Source organism: Hyla sarda, chromosome 6 (genome assembly GCF_029499605.1).
Source record: "Hyla sarda isolate aHylSar1 chromosome 6, aHylSar1.hap1, whole genome shotgun sequence".
Taxonomy (NCBI): Eukaryota; Metazoa; Chordata; class Amphibia; order Anura; family Hylidae; genus Hyla; species Hyla sarda.
Window position 1 is genome coordinate 216,326,097 of NC_079194.1, and position 22,578 is coordinate 216,348,674.

General features: G+C 41.1%; 1 protein-coding gene across 1 annotated transcript in view; it reads right to left on the reverse strand.

Annotated features, from left to right (window-relative positions):
* Nucleotides 1-19,870, reverse strand: part of OSGIN1 (oxidative stress induced growth inhibitor 1) — a 31,290-nt gene extending 11,420 nt beyond the window's left edge. The window contains exons 1-2 of the mRNA XM_056526413.1: nucleotides 19,580-19,870; nucleotides 979-1,070 (exon numbers count right to left, since the gene is read on the reverse strand). Coding sequence (XP_056382388.1) covers nucleotides 979-1,042 — 64 coding nt within the window. The 5' untranslated portion in view covers nucleotides 1,043-1,070; nucleotides 19,580-19,870. The remainder of the gene's footprint in view (nucleotides 1-978; nucleotides 1,071-19,579) is intronic.
* Nucleotides 19,871-22,578: the final 2,708 nt, after the last annotated feature.

Below are 22,578 nucleotides of genomic sequence, written 5' to 3' on the forward strand. Positions count from 1 at the left end.
CGCCCCCTGCCTGTTACCATCTCAAGCTCCCTGTGCACCTGTCTCTCTAACCTCTACAGAACGCTGTGAATAAAGAAATTGTTCGTCTCAGCAAGTTGCCCGGTGAGTGCGTTTTCCGTTTCATCTTCTTCCAGTATAAACCTATAGAAACAACTTAAAGACCCCACACACTCAATTCAACTACAATCTCCTGGTCTGTCCCAGAAGTATTGGTGGCTGTTCTCCACTGTACATGCAACCAAGGAGGGTTGTGGGAAATTGGGTGCAATGTTGCATGGCACACAGCACAACTACAGTTTGGAGAGGAAACCAGGAATAGATCAGTATCAACTGTATAGTGATATCACTTTATTTTTACCTAAAATACCACACATTTGTACTCCTGGTGGTATTTGTATTTGGTGGTATTTGTATGTTGTGCACTTTGTTTAGTGGGAAAACCTATTTAATAGTATCTGTTCACCCACTTGTCAGTACATTTATTCAGCTTTAAAAAATGAAGTACACTGTTTTATTTCCGGTAGGACATTCCTTACACTCAACTCACAGCAGAATACAGCAGTCTGAATACAGAAGTCCCTGGGGTTCACTATTATCTGCTGTAATGGAAAGGCTTTCACTGCTCTGTGGGAATATGTCACAAATGTAATGAATGTTTTCTCCTGCTGTGATGGTCAAGGAGAAACTGTTGAATCCATAACAATAGAGTTTTGCTACACTATGGAGAACCTGACAGGCAGCTTTCTTAGTTGGTTTATGATGACATCATCAGCTGGCATGGGCACAGTCAACTTATGTAATGAAATACAAGTTGTAGCTTGCCCTGATGTCTATAAACCAAGGATTATATTAACTGAGCTAAATTGTAGGTCACCGGTGAACTGGATTAGTGGATGACTCATTGTCGCAATTCCAATAGCATCATGGTGGTTTATGAGATGCGGGCAGTGTTCCTGGTTGTATGAATCAGAAGCTTACCTATAACAAGCACTGGAAGCGGTGATCTCATACTTGTGTGGCATTCAGCTAGTTTTGCAGACATAGTGGTCACTCAAATCCAGTCAGAGGTCCTGTAATCGAAAACATAACTGTTACTTATATAGTAGTTTATTTTTGCTTATATCATATAATCACATAGAATAACAAGGAGACTAGGTAGAGGAACCTGTGCTTGAGAAGACATCATATTCCATCATTTTATCATCATTTTATGTACACTTGTCCCCTCCATGCCAAGGCATTCCAACATTGCCAGTTGTATTTCAAGACGTTAATATCATATGTTAGATTAAAAAAATTCAAGTTCCTGGATGATTCTGGAACTTTGGTGCTTAAATGAATATTCCTGCACTGTAACAAAAATAATATAGCTCTGGGGATCTTGTAAAATAGAAAAAGAATTATACTTACCTACTTCTGGTTCCCCCAACACTGATTCTTCTTCTTCTGGTGCCCTACTGCTTGCCCTTTTATCCTGCTTTCGAGACGACTGTTCGGAACAGGACCCGTCCTCTCAGCCAATCACTGGCTGAGACGGGGCAACGCTGAGCTGAAAGATTCTGCTCCAAATCGGAAGCAGGTTGTAGAGATGGACATCGGTAAAAAAAGGACCAGAGCATAAAGACCAGTGTGGGACTGGGGGTAGGTAAGTATATATAAATTTTTTTTTCTTTTTACCAGGGCCCCAACACTATTTAATTTTTTTGTTACAGTGTCAAAATACCCCTTTAATATTTGTAAAAGAAATCCTTTTGCTAAACTGGCTCTGCATGACTTAGAACTTGGAATTGCTTTCCATCATTCTTTGGCAGACAGACTGAAAAACTAAACCACTGACTATACAAGTGTCAATTTAAAACACTATCTATAATGGTAATCTGGGTGGGTTATAACCTGTTTCTCAGCTTTCTGGCTGATTGCCCAAAGTAAGAGGCTTAGAAAGAGCAGTACTGCCAGTGCCTACACATATTCTTTGACTGGTATTATCTTAAATCTGAGACAACTGCCAGGTTCAGTGTATGATTGGCAGAGAGTGAAAAGACTTCATTCCTACAAGATATGTGAGTGAGATTTCACTAAAACAGCCCTGCCCATCAGTCCCGCTAGTAATGCCACTTCCCCTCACCTAAGATTCATTCTGATAATATTTACAGTAGGCAGTCTGCTCGGTTTCTGCCAACAACAAAACCAAAATGGCTCTCTTTAACCTTACTATTATCAGGGATCTGCTTCTGTATAGTATGAAAATATGGATTGGCAGGAGAGTTTTAAATGGGTCACATAGATTGCCTTATAATATTACATAACTTAGGCCAGAGATACAACAATGGAAGGCACATAGGCAAAGGGGCTCCCTCAGTCACCTATTGGGTTTTCAAGGTAGCTGGATTCTTAATGACACATAATATAAAAACTATATTCATTGGGCATTATTGTTATCCTCTTGACTTGTAAAATAAGGGTAAATATACATTTATATTTAATAGCATTTTTACATTCTCTGCCCTAAACAATGACAGCTATTTAACACATTACATGTTCGCTCACAATAGAGTCAATAATTAATACAATTTATCCCACAAAGGAAAGTCCTTCCTATGTTTTTTTCCAATGACATTTTTACGTTATGACTTTCTAAACACGTGATTGAAAAAACAAAACAAAATCACTGTGCCCTCCAGATCCAAAATAGGTGCGTCATCGGGAAATTGAACTACAGGTATTTGGTGGCCCAAATATACATTACAGTAAAGTTGCCAATCTCTGCTGATTTCAGCAGGAATGGATGGCCAACTAATGTATAGAGTGGTTTTCCCATTCCCCTTGACAGATGGTGGGGAAAAATAGGTAGGGCAAGTTGAATTTCGACTACCTGAACCTTTTGTTATTCAGAAGATAAACCAATACCAGAGTAGCCTGGCAGCGGCTTAACCCCAACCCCCCCCTCCCCATTTGGAATACACCAAGGCTCAACCGGACCAACCATTCATGCCCAGGCAAGATGTGTATTGCTAGCTTAAAGAGTGCCACTTTAACTGGTTAATCCAGTGCTTCTTCTGCACAGCACCTGAATACTGGTTCTCTGGCCATCATAGCCTGAAGAAGTCTCGGACGACCACTTAGAGGTGACTGCTTTAAAGTGACAGCAGGTCATGACTGGTGCATTTTGGGTTTCTCCGCTCTGAAAATGTAACGTGCGATAGCTCAGGGTTGCATTATCCTAACCTCGCCAACTAGTTGTACAACAATAATCCCATCAGACTGCAATCTGTTTTGGAAATCTGTGAAACATATTCATGAAAGTGAGACACCATGACATGCCGGTTTCTCTACATTCCGTTGTGGAGCCAAATCTCTTGGCACAAAAGCTATAAAACGTTGTAGTGTGAGAAACTCTTATATAACGTTTCCCAAAATACAGTTTTTGTAAGGAATATCACTTGGTGAAAGGAGAAGGTTTAAATGGGGTACTCCATCCCTAAACATCTAATACCCTATCCAAAGGATAGGGGATTAGATACCTGATTGCAGGGGTCCAACCTTTGGGAACCCCCCATGATCTCCAGTGTGGCACCCCAGTCATCCGGTGCATGGAACCAACTCTTCTCCTTGCTGGATGACCACAGCCATAGACATGAATGGAGGGGGCATGGCGTGAAATGATGGCTCGGCTTTGGATAGGGGGATAAGATATTTAGGGGCAGTGTACCCCTTTAAACATGTGAGTGTTCAGCATAGAAGGGTTTCATATGTTGTAGTATCCACAGCAGCCTCAACCATCTGTCTCACGAGTGATAAGAAAGGTCTCTTCAACTACGAGTGAAACCGGGTAAATTCTAGGAATTTTAGTTTTCTGTGCTGCTATCTGTAAAGTTTTGCTTTTCTTGTAAATAATGTGTTACACTACATAGAAGATTCAATTAGATGACTATTCTACTGTTTATTGTTTACATATAATATTTATAATGAAGTTAAACAATTAGAAAATATGAATAAATAGCATTTATGTTATGTTACTATATATCAATGTTGGATAAAAAAAAAAAAAAAAAAGCTTTGGTATTAATACAATGAACTTTGCTTGGATTACACAATGCCACATTACATGAAGTCATTTATTACTAGAATATTCCAGACTTTTATCTATTTGGAAGATTGCTACATATCAGCATTCTTTAATCTATGCCAGGGTTTCCCAACTTGTGTGCCTCTAGCTGTTACAAAACTACAACTCATATATATATATATATATATATATATATATATATATATATATATATATATATATGTATATACAGATAATGAATATACAGCTTTTGGCTGTCTGGACATGCTGGGAGTTGTAGTTTTACAACAGCTGGAGGCACACTGGTTAGGAAACACTGATATACTTTATATAGTAATACAGAGGTTGTGTAACTTGTAGTTTCTGGGCTCCAGTGCAAAATCTGCTACAGGGCCCCATGTGCTATCTATAATATTGCTTTCTTAAAGGGGTACTCCGGCCCTGAGACATATCCCCTATCCAAAGGATAGGGGATAAGATATCTCACCGCGAGGGTCCTGCCACTGGGGACTCCCGCAATCTTGTATTCACCACCCACCTGTTTGAGCTGCACGCAGCGGTGCCAGCTCACAAACAGCCGGGTGGCGACCACGGGGCTGGAGTATTGTGACATCACGACTCTGCACCCGTGTGACGTCACCCCCCGCCACCACTATGCAAGTCTATAGGAGGGGGCGTGATGGCCCCGCAATCGCCACCCGGCTGTTTGTGAGCTGGCACCGCGGCGTGCAGCTCAAACTGGTGGATGGCGAATACAAGATTGCGGGGGTCCCCAGCGGCGGGACCCCCACGGTGAGACATCTTATCCCCTATCCTTTGGATAGGTTATAAGATGTCTCAGGGCCGGAGTACCCCTTTAAGGGGCAGATGTGCCTTTGGGCCCCCTTAGACACCATGGCATCGGTGCGAATGCTATCTCTGCACCCCCTATAGTTACGCCCCTGATAATATTGCTTGGTTCCCTATAAACCCTGCATATCCTTCAGGTTGCATAAAACCCAATTTGCCTATTATGTTTTTTTTCTTTGCCAGCATTGGTTGGCCAATGGGCAACACCATTATAAACCCTTCTTTATTTGGACATAGAAGATGAAAAATTCCACACATAGCTTGAGGCATTGACAAATACAGACAGAAATTTGCCATTGTTGTGAACTACCAAAACTACTAAATTGCGGCCCAATGACACATGCAGAGGTAGTGTAGCTACAACGAATTAACTCAAAGGGTTAAAGAAAGAACCTCTGTATAGCATGTGTCACACTGATACTAAAACTTAACTTTTATTCAAACTAAATGTTTAATAGGTGAGGAAACAAAAAAAGTATTAAAATTACAATTCCACTGCTGTAATGGATATATGCGATTATACGATTATGCCTAGGTCCTCTGTTGGATTCCATACTGTCAGCTGCCTCCTTGATAAAGCCACACTATAGTGGCGAAACATGTCGGGGTGTGACAGTACTGTATTTTAACTAGCAACTCCAATGCAGTCTATGCTTAGTAATAGCCAATAATAAGGTCCAGATAGAGCCACTCACACCTGCGGTGCACAGCAGGTGCGGGGTGCCAAGTGGTCATAACATCTCTGATATAAAGTCTGACTAGTGGTCACGCATATAAGTGGCAATATAGTAGAGAGGTACCATCTCAAATTGGGTAACAATCCGCCTTCTCAAAATTTTCCAGTTAACCCAGTTAAGTTTTAGTATCAGTGTGACACATGCTATACAGAGGTTCATTGTTGTGAACTAGTCACCATTGCATTTCATTCTCATTTCTCCTCTGTAACCCCTTACTGACCTAGAACCCATTTACGTAAAGCACGCCTTTCCGAGTTCCTCTTCCGTACAAGGGTGATAGGCACTGTAACTTCGAGATACACAGTTTCTTGGTCACATGTTTGTCGACTTTAAACAAAAAAAAGGCAGATTCAGCGATTTGACAGCTGAACCTCAGAGACAAGATTTTTGTGTGACAGCGAATCTGCATTTCCTGTACTTGGCAGTGAAATACCACTGTGTTCTGCATTCCAGTGATCTGGTATAACACAGCTTTCATTATACAACTATACATCACCAAGATAAATGACATTCCTAGACCAACAGTATTACTTATTGTAGCAATGAAGGAAAAGAGTAACAAAAAGTTGCACAGATTTGGGACAAATTTGTCAGCATTGGTGCCGAGGACAGATTTTGTAGGTGGTTAAGAAAATGTACTTTTCTTAATTTTACCTACTGTTTGACCTTTGGCCTAATGTAGTATTCAGGGAAATCATTTCAGGTAGAGTTGTCCTTTAAAGACTACAGGCACCATTGAAGATTTATTTTACTGCATTACATGCATTTTTATTTATTGTAGACTTTTTTTATTGCATTATATACATTTTATTTATTTATTGAAAACTTTTTTTTATTGCATTATATGCATTTTATTTATTAAATAACTTTTTATTGCATTATATGCATTTTATTTATTTATTGAAAACTTTTTTTATTGCATTATATGCATTTTATTTATTAAATTACTTTTTATTGCATAATATGCAATTTATTTATTGAAGACTTTTTTATTACATTATATCCATTTTATTTATTGACAGCTTTTTTTTCTTGCATTACATGCATTTTATTTATGAAAACAATTGTATTCCATTATAGTCATTTTATTTATTGAATAACTTTTGTTGCATTATATGCATTTTATTTATTGAAGACTTTTTTAATTTCATTATATGCATTTTATTTATTGAAGACGTTTTTATTACATTATATGCATTTTATTTATTGAATACATTTTTTATTACATTATATGCATTTTATTTATTGAAGACTTTTTTATTGCATTATATGCATTTTAGTCATTAAACCAATGTTTGCAAATGGCATTTATTAAAAATATTGTACCATTTGTCCAATGCAGTCAGTGTGTGTGTCTCACAGTTCAATACTCAGTCTCAGTCTGCAGACCCTCTCTCTGCTCTCTTTAAAGGGGTACTCCGCCCCTAAGCATCTTATCCCCTATCCAAAGTATAGGGGATAAGATGTCTGATTGCGGGGGTCTGACCACTTGGACCTTCTGCGATTTTCGGCACAGTACCCCTGAACATAAATATTTAGAACACCTGCTGTGCTAGGCTTCGGGTGGTCGTGGTCGTCATGCCCCCTCTATCAATGTCTATGGGAGATATATGGATGGGGCATAATGGCTGTGGTCGCTCATAATATGACACAGAGAAAATCTTGCTCTGTGCATGCAGATTACTAGGGTGCCGAGCCAGAAACAGATCTTCTCGTGTTCTCTATTGTCCATCAGCCACTCACCAGTAGAGCCTTATATGGCCCCATTTGGGAATTTAAAAATTTGACCCACTCCTCAGGACACCATCCAGCAGGAGCCCAAGATAAGACAGATCAATTGGGAGGACTCAATATAATTATGGGGATAATCATACCTACAATGGATTCCTCCCACCAATTTAACACCAATTACCACCATCCTGCCAACGCTACTGCCATGACACCAGATGCACAGTGCCAAAAACTTCTGGAGAATGCAAGAGATGGAACCAATAAAAGAAGGAGACACCCATATGTACCCCCAAAAATAGGGAAAGTGGGTTGTTGTTTTTTTTGTCTTGCTGCCAAACACTATACATAGAGAGTGTTGAATGGCTTACATTCACCAACACCCCTCCCCACAGGCTGTGATTTAATATCATTTAATAACAGACTCGCACCTTCTTCTATACTGTTAGGGCTTACAGAGGCATCTTGGAATGTGTAAAGGGATCTTTTCAGTTTTATGAAGACTTAAAGCTATGTTTATTCCTGTGAGACCCAGATGACCAAATAATAAAAAACATAGGAATGTATGGTTGGTCATATGCATTTGTTACTTTGTTATTAATTCTGCTTAGTCATGAAGTTAAACCGTATAATAATTTGGATTATAACTTCACATACTTGCAGAATTATTGTTTCGAAATTAGCATCAAATCTCTTTAACAAAACACAGCACATTGGGGGAGATTTATCAAAACATGTGCTAAGGAAAAGTTGCCCAGTTGCCCAGTTGCCCATAGCAACCAATCAGATCACTTTCATTTTGCAGAGGCCTTGTTAAAAATGAAAGAAGCGAGTTGATTGGTTGCTATGGGCAACTTTTTCTCAGCACAGGTTTTGATAAATCTCCCCAAATGTTAGTAAATTAAAGTTTTATCAAACCCTATGGGGGAGATTTATCAAAACCAGCCGAGAGGAAAAGTTGCCCAGTTGCCCATAGCAACCAATCAGATCGCTTCTTTCATTTTTAACAAGGCCTCTGCAAAATGAAAGAAGTGATCTGATTGGTTGCTATGGGCAACTGGGCAACTTTTCCTTTGCACAGGTTTTGATAAATCTCCCCCTATGTGCTCACTAAGGAGGAGATTTTTCAAAACCTGTCCAGAGGAAAAGTTGCTGAGTTGCCCATAGCAACCAGTCAGATCACTTCTTTCATTTTTAACAAAGCCAACTTTTCCACTTTTGATAAATCTCCCCCTATAAGTTTCATTCATTGTAATGCAGTGAGTAAAATCGGCGGTGAAAACCTGCTCTAAAAACAACATTAAAATTCCCATGAAATACGTGTGAACTCAGTTACGGATTTTGCGCTGCTTTTTCCAGCATAAATTTTACACTGTATTTGCACGTTTCCTAACCGAAGGGTAAACTCCTGATTAAGATGTCAATAGAGGGAGTGTGTCAATGCTTTCACTGGTGAAAAGCAGTGTTAAAATGTCTTGACTTTTTGTACACTGCACAAAACACAGTAAAAGCTTAAAATTTTGATGCAAGTAAGCAATTGCTTAAAAATTTGCCACAATTTCCCCCCCCCCCCCAAAAAAAAAAAAAAAAAAAATGGATATCCCTCAAGTTACAATGGGGGAGATTTATCAAAACCTGTCCGGAGGAAAAGTTGCCCAGTTGCCCATAGCAACCAATCAGGTTGCTTCTTTCATTTTTAACAAGGCCTCTGCAAAATGAAAGAAGCGATCTGATTGGTTGCTATGGGCAACTGGGTAACTTTTCCTTTGCACAGGTTTTGATAAATCTCCCCCAATATTAATTGGTTCCAGGATGACCATTGTATGTTGAAACCATTGTATATTGAGACCAGAACTCTATGGAAACCTGGTAATTGGTTCTGAAGCCCCAAAATGTCATCCAAAAATAGGAAAAAAAATGAGGATTAAAGATAAATAAGTAGATAACTAATATAGATAAAGCAAATCCTTACATATAAAAGTAAGAAAGATCTGCTGGGAGTTGTAAATCACTGTCTATGTCAGTGTTTCCCAACCAGGGTGCCTCCAGCTGTTGCAAAACTACAACTCCCAGCATGCCCGGACAGCCTTTGGCTGTCCGGGCATGCTGGGAGTTGTAGTTTTGCAACAGCTGGAGGGAACCTCTTTGGGAAACACTGGTCTATGTAGAGGGCAGGAGCTTCATCAGGGTCCTGTACAGTACACACAGTGTCCTAAAAAAAGTAAAATAGAGCCACCCTCACCTGATGCCCAAAGGAGCAGCTAACCCTGGTACAGGTAAAGAGCACAGAACATGTAATACCTCCCTGTACTGTAGGGGGCGCTACCAGACACTAGTCAGTGCATGCATTTTAGGAATACACAGGTTTTACCAGTGAAATATCCATTCTGACTGGTCGGTTCTTCCAGCCATTGACACGTTTCGCAGATTCCATAGCATTGTATGTTGAGGCTGGTTTCAAGTTACAATGGTCCAGAAAAGACCATTGTATGTTTAAACTATTGTATGTTGAGACCATTGTAAGTTGAGGGATCACTGTATTTCCCTCCCCCTCCAATAACTTGAGACTGCTGCTATTACTAATATGTAACACTTATTTAGGTATTTAAATATATAAATAAATAAATAGATAAATAAATAAACATTACATTAAAGGGTACCTCTCATCCCAAAAAATTTGATATATTATAGATTAATGTATGCAGAATAACTTTACAATTGCTTGTTATTAAAAAATATGCTTCTTTCTATTTAATTTTCCACTTTGAAGAAATGACCACTAGGGGTCTCCCTACCAGTCCTGGCAGCAAGCATTTCAGACTCATGTTGGAGTCCTAAACACTACGAGCTGCCAGTCTGCTTTGTTCACAAAGGAGAACACTCAGAGCTGCCAGCCTGCTTTGTTCACAGCCTGTCTGGCTGTGAACAAAGCAGGCTGGCAGCTCTGAGTGTTTAGGACTCCAGCATGAGTCAGAAATGCTTGCTGACAGGACTGAACGGGAAAAATACAATAGAAAGAAGCATATTTTTCATTAACATGCTATTGGAAAGTTATTCAACATTCATTAATCTAAAATATATCAAACGTTTATTTGATGAGAGGTGCCCTTTAAGTTTTAGCATAAAGCCTACATGACTTTATGGATAGTTTTTATCAGTACTGTCACATATACTCCCCTCCTTCTTAACCCGTCCACTGCTCTGTCAGTAATCATTACCATGCACACATTTAGGGGGAGCCCCACCTACATGACGGTGCTGGCATGTGTTTCTTACTACTACAATGACTTAGTAAATAAAGCCTAGATGTAGAGCGGGAGCACAGTCCTTGTACGTGCAGGTCTCATGTAAGACATATGAGCTACAAATACTTGTTCCAGTTATACTGTACATAAGAGTGACAGTAGTATACAGCACTATTCTTCCCGTCCAGCACTGTATTGTGCAACAGATTCAACATTACATCACAGGGAGTGAATTCTGTTCAGTTCTCTCTTACTTATATCTGTACAACTAGGTGAAAAGCCTTCTTGCTTCCATTACAGCTTACCAGGAAGGTTGTCACTAGAGATGAGCGAACTTACAGTAAATTAAATTCGTCACAAACTTCTCGGCTCGGCAGTTGATGACTTATCCTGCATAAATTAGTTCAGCTTTCCGGTGCTCCGGTGGGCTGGGAAAGGTGGATACATTCCTAGGAAAGAGTCTCCTAGGACTGTATCCACCTTTTCCAGCCCACGGGAGCACCTGAAAGCTGAACTAATTTATACAGGATAAGTCATCAACTGCCGAGCCGAGAAGTTCGTGACAAATCGAATTTACTGTAAGTTCGCTAATCTCTAGTTGTCACCTAGGTTTCTTTAAGGGGTACTCCACCCCAGACATCTTATCCCCTATTTATAGTATAGGGGATAAGATGTCTGATCATGGGGGTCCCGTCACCGGGCCTCCCGCGATCTCTGTGCAGCACCCAGCATTCCTTTAAAAAACTGGGTGTGAGTGGCTGGGGTCGTGATGTCACGGCCACGCCCCTTGTGATGTCACACTACACCCCCTCAATGCAAGTCTATGGCCACCACGCCCCCTCCCATAGAGTTGCATTGAGGGGGTGTGGTGTGACATCACAAGGGGCGTAGTCATGATGTCACAACCCCCTGCTGCCTGCTCCAAGTGGAGTACCCCTTTAAGTGCCTAAATGGTAAAATATCTATTTTATAGAGGAATGGGGGATGTAATATATTGGCTGTATGCGTTTGGTATCCATTATTCTGTTGTTCTGAATGGTAATTCTACCTAGTCATGTGATCACTGCTATTATACTACGGCGTGGCTGACTCTAACTGAAGGGTAACGTCATGATTTAGATGTCAATATTATTATTACTGCTCCTGTTATTTCTATTAGCTAGTGATAAAGTTATAAACACTACATGGCTTTTTTGGATAGTTATTATCAGTACTGTGTCATATATACTCTTCATCTTCTGGATCCTTCTAATCTTCTGTTTCTTATTAATGATTACTTGCAGATACACAAGGCCACACCTAGTCACATGATGGCGTTGGCACGTGTTCCTTAATACAGCAGTGAGTTTGTAAATAAAGGCTATGTGTAGAGAAGGAGCACAGCCCACTTATTGCATAGTAGTACATGTAGGTCTTGTGTACAGTACATGAGCATAGTCATACATGGAGGTCTCCTGTACAGTACGTGAGCATAGTCCTACATGTAGGTCTCCTATACAGTACATGAGCATAGTCCTACATGTAGGTCTCCTATACAGTACATGAGCATAGTCATATATGTAGGTCTCCTATACAGTACATGAGCATAGTCATACATGGAGGTCTCATGTACAGTACGTGAGCATAGTCCTACATGTAGGTCTCCTATACAGTACATGAGCATAGTCATATATGTAGGTCTTCTATACAGTACATTAGCATAGTCATACATGGAGGTCTCTTGTACAGTACATGAGCATAGTCCTACATGTAGGTCTCCTATACAGTACGTGAGCATAGTCATACATGTAGGTCTCATGTACAGTACGTGAGCATAGTCCTACATGTAGGTCTCCTATACAGTACATGAGCATAGTCATATATGTAGGTCTCCTATACAGTACATGAGCATAGTCATACATGGAGGTCTCATGTACAGTACGTGAGCATAGTCCTACATGTAGGTCTCCTATACAGTACATGAGCATAGTCATATATGTAGGTCTCCTATACAGTACATGAGCATAGTCATATATGTAGGTCTCCTATACAGTACGTGAGCATAGTCATACATGTAGGTCTTGTGTACAGTACATGAGTATAGTCATACATGTAGATCTCGTATACAGTACTTGAGCATAGTCATACATGTAGGTCTCATATACAGTAAGTGAGCATAGTCATGCATGTAGGTCTCATATACAGTACATGAGCATAGTCATACATGTATGTTTTGTGTACAGTACATGAGCATAGTCATACATGTAGGTTTTGTGTACAGTACATGAGCTTAGTCATACATGTAGGTTTTGTGTATAGTACATGAGTAGTGTTGAGCGGCATAGGCCATATTTGAATTTGCGAATATTCGCGAATATATGGACGAATATTCGTCATATATTCGCTAAATTCGCATATTCGTAATATTCACGTTTTATTTTCGCATATGCGAAAATGCGCGTATGCGAAAATTTGCATATAATAAAATTTGCATATGCTAAAATTTGCATATGCTAATTTTTGCATGTGCGAAAATTTGCACGCCAGTCTCACATAGTAGTATTAGAGTCTTCTGTACACCACACAAGCTGGAAGCAGAGAGGGATGATCACTGTGATGTGTACTGTGATAAAAAAAATAAAAATAATAACGAATATTCGTAATTACGAATATATAGTGCTATATTCGCGAATATTCGCGAATTTGAGAATATGCGAAATTAAAATTGCGAATATTCGCGAGCAACACTATTAACATGAGCATAGTCCTACAAATAGGTCTCATATACAGTACATGAGCATAGTCATATATGTAGGTCTCCTATACAGTACATGAATATAGTCCTACACGTAGGTCTCCTATACAGTACATGAACATAGTCATACATGTAGGTCTCATATACAGTACATGAGCATAGTCATACATGTAGGTTTTGTGTACAGTACATGAGCATAGTCCTACAAGTAGGTCTCATATACAGTACATGAGCATAGTCATACATGTAGGTCTCGTGTACAGTACATGAACATAGTCATACATGTAGGTCTCATATACAGTACATGAGCATAGTCATACATGTAGGTCTTGTGTACAGTACATGGACATAGTCAAACATGTAGGTCTCGTGTACAGTACATGAACATAGTCATACATGTAGGTCTCATATACAGTACATGAGCATAGTCATACATGTAGGTTTTGTGTACAGTACATGAGCATAGTCCTACAGGTAGGTCTCCTATACAGTACGTGAGCATAGTCATGCATGTAGGTTTTGTGTACAGTAAGAAGAAAGTTTCACTTGTAGGTCTTGTGTATAGTACACGAGGATAGTCATACATGTAGGTCTCGTGTACAGTTCAGAAACCAACCAACCCAAAGTGCTGTGCCTTTGTACCTTATATAATATCATCCCTTCGGTTATATTAGACTGCCATCCAAATTCAGCTAGAGCACTGACATTTTACTGGAAAGTTTATGTAATACATATAAATCTACAAATGTTCAGTATACAGATGGTCATTAAAGAGTCACATTTGAAATGGATACATTCATGCAATTGTTTTATGAATAACACTCAGCTCTATATCGTCTGCATTGCATTTAGTGATACCTCGGCATTAACAGAACTACATCGAGAAGTTGGTGATAATCACTAATAGGTTGTACTAATAGGCTACATTCATATATCATGTAAAAAGAAGACTGATATCCACACCACAGAGCCACAATAAGATTGGATTAGATTTTTGGGCAGATTTTCACACATTTCACTAATTTGCATTGCATTGAATAAAATCCGCTGTGATAACCTGCGCAATGTTCACCACAGATAAAACATGTCACAGACCTGCAGCAGATTCAGTCTATAGGTGAACAGGATTTGTTAAAGCCCCTTTCCCTAATATTGTACTGTCATCAGTTGCAGAATTTTGGTACAAAGTTGCAAAAAAAAAAAAAAAAAGAAACTTTGCAAAAAGTATGCAATGTGTGTATCTGCGCATATGCTTTCCCATACAGAAGGCTGTATCTTTACAAGGATGTGGAGGCGAAATACTGCTCTAAAAAGGACACATGGGAGGTAGTTTCGATATACACTGAATTAGCCTGGTAAGAGTGACTGTGCAGAATGTTTATAAGATGATATCTCACTATCGCTGCCAGCTCATACTAATTTCATACGGCTGGGGAGCATGTTACGCAGCTATTTTAGGTGACCAAAGTCCTTTATTTATGTTAGGTATGTGCAGGTGCAGTATATAACACTATTAAAGGGGTCTCAGGGTTTTATATAAAAATGTCAACTACCCCAAGACATCTTATCCCCTATCCAAAGGACAGGGGATAAGATGTCTGATCACGGGGGTCCCGCAGCTGGGGCCCCCCCACAATCTCCCTCCCATAGACTTGCATTGAAGGGGCATGGCCGTGATATCTCGAGCCTCCGCTCTGCATCGCCAGCAAGGAGTGAAGTTCGCTCTGTGCACCGGATGTCTGAGGTCCCACAGCCGAGATCGTGGGGGTCCCAAGCAGCGTGACCCTGCGATCAGACATCTTTGGACAGGGGATAAGATGTCTAGGGGTGGAGTACCCCTTTAAGATTAGATTGTAGTTTTGCAACAGCTGGGGGCACCCTGCTTGGAAAACACTGGTCTATGTAGAGGACAGGATCTTCTTCGGGGTCCTGTACAGTAAACACAATGTCCTAAAAAAGTAACATGGAGTCTCCCTCACCTGGTGTCCAAAGGAGCAGGTAACCCTGGTACAGGTAAAGTGTACAGAACATGTAATACCTCCCTGTACTGTAGGGGGCGCTACCAGACATCAGTCAGTGCATACGCTTCAGTAATACAGGGGTTTTACCAGTAAATTGCCCATTCTGATTGGTCAGTTCTCTCGGCCATTGACAAGTTTCACAGATCTGGACTGTCTTTGTCCAGATTGTTATTGTATGTTGAGTCTGGTTTCAACTTACAATGGTCCAGAAAAGACCATTGTATGTTGAAACTATTGTATGTTGAGGCCATTGTAAGTTGAGGGATCACTGTATATACTTTAAATGGGGGAGTATAGCTTCAGACAATCCTTTCAGGTACAGTATATCAGGTTGCCCAGGTTGTTGGAATAAAAATGATAAACTTTCACTTACCTTCCACCTTTTTCCCCAGTGCCACTTGAATCAATCTCCCATCCTTCTTCATGCTTTTGGGGCCCAACACGTCACACTGCACACAGCTAATCACTGGCCACAGAGATGTGGTGCCTTGGACAGTGATAGGCTGAGTGGCACTGTGATGTAACGGGCCCCGGCACCAGGAAGAAGTAGCATATTTACTCCTGTCCCAGCCTATAGGAAACTTTTCAAAACTAGCAGAAAACTTCCTTAAAGTGTACCTGTCATTATAAAAACCTTTGACATGTCTTGGTCGGGGTCTGGCTGTTCAGACCACAACCAATTAGTAGAAAGAGTGGGAAGAGCATTTGCATTATGGTCATAGACTTGCATTATGGTCATAGACTTTCATTATGGTCATGTGACACAGAGCCAGTAGTGAACCCACTAAGCCCATAGTGGTGCGTCATTATACCAGCACTTTGTCATTTTCTTGTTCATAAAAGGTAAAATATAGTTCCCTCACATTAGGTGCAGTATAGTCCCCCACATTAGGTGCAGTATAGTTCTCCACATTAGGTGCAGTATAATGTTCCCCCACATTAGGTGCAGTATAGTTCTCCACATTAGGTGCAGTATAGTTCCCCACATTAGGTGCAGTATAGTCCCCCACATTAGGTGCAGTATAGTTCCCCCACATTAGGTGCAGTACAGTTCCCCACATTAGGTGCAGTATAGTTCCCCACATTAGGTGCAGTATAGTTCCCCACATTAGGTGCAGTATAGTCCCCCACATTGGGTGCAGTATAGTCCCCCACATTAGGTGCAGTATAGTCCCCCACATTAGGTTGGCAGTATAGTTCCCCCACATTAGGTGTAGTATAGTTCCCCCAAATTAGGTGCAGTATAGTTCCCCCACATTAGGTGCAGTATAGTTCCTCCACACTAGGTGCAATATAGTCCCCCACATTAGGTGCAGTATAGTTCCCCCACATTAGGTGCAGTATAGTTCCCCACATTAGGTGCAGTATAGTTCCCCCACATTAGGTGCAGTATAGTTCCCCCACATTAGGTGCAGTATAGTTCCCCACATTAGGTGCAGTATAGTTCCCCACATTAGGTACAGTATAGTCCCCCACATTAGGTGCAGTATAGTTCCCCAACATAAGGTGTAGTATAGTTCCCCCACATTAGGTGCAGTATAGTTCCCCCACATTAGGTGCAGTATAGTTCCCCACATTAGGTGCAGTATAGTTCCCCCACATTAGGTGCAGTATAGTTCCCCCACATTAGGTGCAGTATAGTTCCCCCACATTAGGTGCAGTACAGTTCCCCCACAGACATACAGACTTCAGCCATATACAGTGTATGGCTGGAGGCTGTATGCCTGTTTCCTGCCCCACTTCAATATTTCGACCACCGCTCCGGGGTCACGATCTACTGCTATGGCCTACGGGTAGATCGTGACCCTGGAGCGGTGGTCGGAATACTGAAGATGATGTGCTGCTGGTCACTTAACAAATGCGCACGTCCTCCTCATCGCTCTGCTCCGCTCGGCTCTGTTACTATGGGTGCACGCACGGGACATCAGTGACGTCCCTGCGTACCCTACCTCCGGGCGGCCCCTGTATTTTTAAAGTTAACATGGGGCCGGCGGCCGCAGAGAGGTAACTGGGGTATCCCTGTGTCCCGAAAAGATTTTTTGGGACACAGGGATGTCCCTAATGTGACGCAGCCACATCTCAAAGCGGCCCCAGGTCCGGCGGCCCACCGGGAAATTTCCCGGTATACCGGTAGGCCAGTCCGGGCCTGATGCTGAGACCCCACAGAAAAGGTGTAACCTGAAGATTCCAGCTCCTGGGCCTGGGTGCAATCACACCTTCTGCACCCCCTATAAATACGCCCCTGCCCCTCAGCTAAGTGGGTTTGTACCATCTTTCACCAAAAATAGGTCCATATACTCTCTAAAGAATCTGTCTCTTTCAGAAAGCAGATGGTGGAAAGTTGCAGCAGTTTATTTAGCAATTGGTGGGGGGCTCAGCACCCAGACCCAGACTGATCAAAACTTATGACGTGTCTCTATGACAAATCTAAAGCATTCTTTGAATGACAGCAACACTTTAAGTTCAACACCTAAATCATATGCAGTATGCTCCTGAACTCCCTCCAGCTGTGACTGCAGGCAACCAGAATTTACGTGATAAGGAACACGTTGTATCTAGGGGTTATGCATAAACTTGGTTATACGTAAACATAGACTGGGTTAACTGTATACTGGGTCAGATGCTAACTGATGCAAATCTGTTTTTATCAATTCAACAGCTAGGAGATAGACATGCCTACAGCAATTCAGAGTGGCAAGGCGCTGTTCTGCTAAGGCGTGTTTCGTGCCCCGCTCGTAAGCTGGTAAAACGCGCCTCCTCCATTCATTTCTATGGGAGACTTGAATGAAGTTTTTTCCGCTGGACATCTTTTTTAACCCAACACAGCAATGTGTTATGTTGGCATATCCTAATGCGCCATAGATTATAATTATTTTACTATTATAATTTTTTTTTATTATTATTTATTATTACAGCGCCTTTGGTTCCAGTAATTGAGGAGTACTCATCTGTACGTGTGTGATAATCCCATATACACCTGGAAAAACATATGACATGAAATGATAATATCATGTAGTCTACATAGTCTACACCTGTGAGATTACATGATGTTGCTTTATACATGGGATGTCATGTGCTGTACTATTTTATAATGGTATAAGAACATTTGAATTCTATTTACTGTACTACTATACAGTGGTCCCTCAAGTTACAATATTTATTGGTTCTTGGTCGACCATTGTATGCTGAAACCATTGCATGTTGAGACCAGAACTCTATGGAAACCTGGTAATTGGTTCTGAACCCATCAAAATGTCATCCAAAAATAGGAAAAAGTGAGAATTAAAGAAAAATAAGTAGATAACTAATATAGATACAGCAAGTCCTTACATATAAAAGTAAGAAAGATCTGCTGGGAGCTGCAATCACTGTCTCCCAAGCAGGGAGCCTCCAGCTGTTGCAAAATTACAACTCTCAGCATGCCTGGACAGCCAAAGGCTGTACGGCATGCTGGGAGTTGTAGTTTTGCAACAGCTGGAGGCAACCTCTTTGGGAAACACTGGTCTATGTAGAGGACAGGAGCTTCTTCAGGGTCCTGTACAGTACATGCAATGTCCTAAAAAAGTAACATGGAGTCGCCATCAGCTGGTGTCCAAAGGAGCAGCTAACCCTGGTACAGGTAAAGTGTACAGAACATGTAATACCTCCCTGTACTGTTGTGGGCGCTACCAGACATCAGTCAGTGCATACGCTTCAGTAATACAGGAGTTTTACCAGTGAATGCCCATTCTGGTCAGTTCTTCCATCATTGACACATTTCACAGATCTGGACTGTCTGTAGCATTGTATGTTGAGTCTGGTTTCAACTTACAATGGTCCAGAAAAGACCATTGTATGTTGAAACTATTGTATGCTGAGGCCATTGTAGGTTGAGGGATCACTGTACAGTATTTTGTTACATATTCAATATTGCCGAATTAAAGAACTTGTGGGATCTGCACAAGTGTCACTAGCCTAGAACAGTCTATATCAGTGACACATGGATCTCCAGCTTCTGCAAAACTCCCCCAACCACTGAAGGAGCACAGGCTGGGGACCACTGGTTTACCTGGACAGCAGCCAAGGAATAAACTTTAATACAAGTTATGTCACAAACTTTATGCGCTCTTTTATTCAGTCATATTTTTTATTAAGCTATACAACACCATAAAGAATGAAGAGTATTGTGATCTGCTGAGAATCTTATAGAGGTCTCTTACCAGGAGCAGCGAGCAGAGCTGTGGTCAGTCCTGTGGTCCTTATGATTGCTCAGATCTCTATCCATGTGCAGTAACGCTGTCATCTGCTATATATAGCTGGAAGCAGGTAGGTCGATGTTGCAGGGGGTGGTGCTGGATATTTCAGGGCGGTCTTACACATTTCGTGCGATAAGCATGAGTCAGCAAGGCTCAAGTTACTAAGCTTGTGAATGGGCTCAGCTTCAGTGACATAACCGGCAGGATGATAGTGATGAGGCTCCCAGACATGGACACAGCTTGAGGGCAGAGGGAAAAGCCCATCCCAATGAGGAGAGAACATTCTGGAATAGAACGGGCTGTGATGGGAAAACATGAAAGGAGGAGACCTTCCCGCAGCAGGGAATACAAAGCATTCATACAGATCATGTAACATGAGGCGGGGTGTGAGGTGCAGGGCAGATGTTGTTACCCTAGGGGCAGATGGCATTAACCCCTTGTATTTGTGACGCCAGGGCGTGGTTTAGCCTATAACCACCCGAAGGTATACCGCTGGATCCTGGGCTAGACACAAAGGCAATAAAGACTCTGATGCCAAGTTACGGACAACGGTAGCTTTACTGATGGTAGGCAGATGGTAAAGTCTATACAGTTCAGCCAGGGCCCAAGGAGGTGACCAGTGACGCAGAGACCTTAAGTGCTTGCTGGGTCTTGTAGTACGATTGGCTAATTGAATGCAGACCATGCTGAGTTGACAGATGACAGGGACTGACTGGACTTGACTCATAAAGCTGGGACTTTATCTTACTTGAATAGATGTTGGCTGCAGGACTTGACTTTGAAGTCTCCAATCCTTTGGACACACACACTAGGCACGACTGACCTCTGTAAAGACTTGGTGTATAAGAGAAAGAGCTCCACCCAGGGCTTATATGGGGGAGACTAGCAGGGAGCCCATAGGTCACCCCTCGGATCACCTGGTCACTGGTACCTCCTGGGTAACAATCACATGACATATCACATGGTATAACTCTTACAGTGATAACACATTTTATACAGTACAACATATTTACAATGGGGAAACTAATGCAGGGGGCCCTGGTGACACTGAAGGATTCTACCTGACAGGGCAGTGAAGATACGGGGAACACCTCTTGTACTGGGCCACCACAATTTCTTTTAGGACAAAGCCATTCTGCAGATGAAAAGTTTAGGACGCTTTCACACTGAATTTTTGGTGTACATTTTCCATATAAGCCGGGACAGCTCCCAGCACATAGATCAGAGGTATCCACAGACCCTCCCTGACCGAAGCCAAAGAATGTATGAGTTCACTGTAAGGCATAGTGCAGCAGACTGTACTATTCCATGGCTCTGCACGGAAGAAAAACATATACTGTGGTCCCTTAAGTTACAATATTACTTTGTTCTAGGACGAACATTGTATTTTGAGACCGTAACTCTATGGAAAACTGGTTACTGGTTCCAATGTCTCTAAAATTTCAAACCAAAATAAGAAAAAAATAGATGCCAACATAACTAATACAGCTATTTTTTGTTGCAGCAGTGTTGCCTTCAGCTGTGTGCCTACAGTTTTGCAAAACTACAACTCTCAGCATGCCCAGACATCCTTTGACTGTCCAGGCATGCTTGGAGTTGTAGTTTTGCAACAGCTGGAGGCACATATTTGGTAAAACTCTGTTTTACAGCAGTGTTGCTGCAGGATGTGTTCCTCCTACAGCCTTGTCAATCAGCCATCTTGTGTCCATGACCCTTGGACACACTCATGCTGCTGTGGGACTCATCAGTGTCCCAGGAGGTATGGGGACCCCTAGTGGTGGGATTTTCAAATGCAATTTTCTTTAATAAAATGTGATTTTTTTTATAAAGAAGTATATTAGAAAAACCACGTGACATGTCATGCTTATTATTTTAAAGTTTTGTAGAAAATGATTCAGTTTAAGGTTATGAACTGACAAAGTTTTTGTTTGCCATGTTTTTGCCTGGAAAGAAAAGACATTATAAGAAACTACTCCTCATTTTTCTCCTCCATGATACAGTTTTTGTAATGTTCCATCCCCTCAATAGTGTGCGCAGACATTTTCATGGGGGTTTTAAGTCATGTGATTCTTTTATCATGTAATTCTAGGATTTCTATTAAAGGCAGTTTGGGAGGGGGCACACACATTTTTTTTTCCACCTATAAGGGTCTATGTGAGATCAAAAAAATTAATAAAAAAAAGCCATACAAATTTTGAAAAGCTGCCACTGAGTAATAAAAAAAAAACCCCATCAAAAACACATGGTATAGTGTGCAATGTTTCCCTGTTGACCCCAAGCTAACATCTAGCACTCTATTTGAGTGTTTTTGGACAAAAATGCTGTGTCTGTTTCCAGCCCAACTTATATTTTATACATTTATGTCTCTGCTCTTTTTATGCTTACGAGTCCAGTCGGCTTCCCACCCAAAAATTACCAGCCTTTCCTACAGACAGATATCTGTCAGTCACCACTTTTCTATGCATGGAAATCTAGTGAGTGTTCTTATTGGTGATCACCAATGGAAATTCACAGGAGAAAGGTTGTGAGTCACTAAGTGGGACCACCCACTGGACTCTTAAAGGGAACCAAGCATTAGATTTAACATATATTATGCTTGGCAACTCTGTCTAGGGAGCAGAATGATGACGTGAGCTGTCAATTATGAATAGAGATAATTCCGATCCTAACCACTCAACCCCTTAGATGTTGCAGTAAATAGCAACACTAACATATAGGTAGCTATGAAGAGGGGTCTCTTCTGTGACCCACTCACAACTCGCAGTTGGGTTGCCATGGTAACCAGAATACTAATGAAAACCTTCAAGTTGTCCATGATTGATGGCTAACAATTTTTTTTGTTTAAATATATAAAAGAATGAATGAAAGAAATATATATATTTAAAAGAAGAAACCCCAATATAAAACATTCATTTTTTTAACATACACTGGTTAAAAAATGTGTAATATTTTATTTTTGTCCC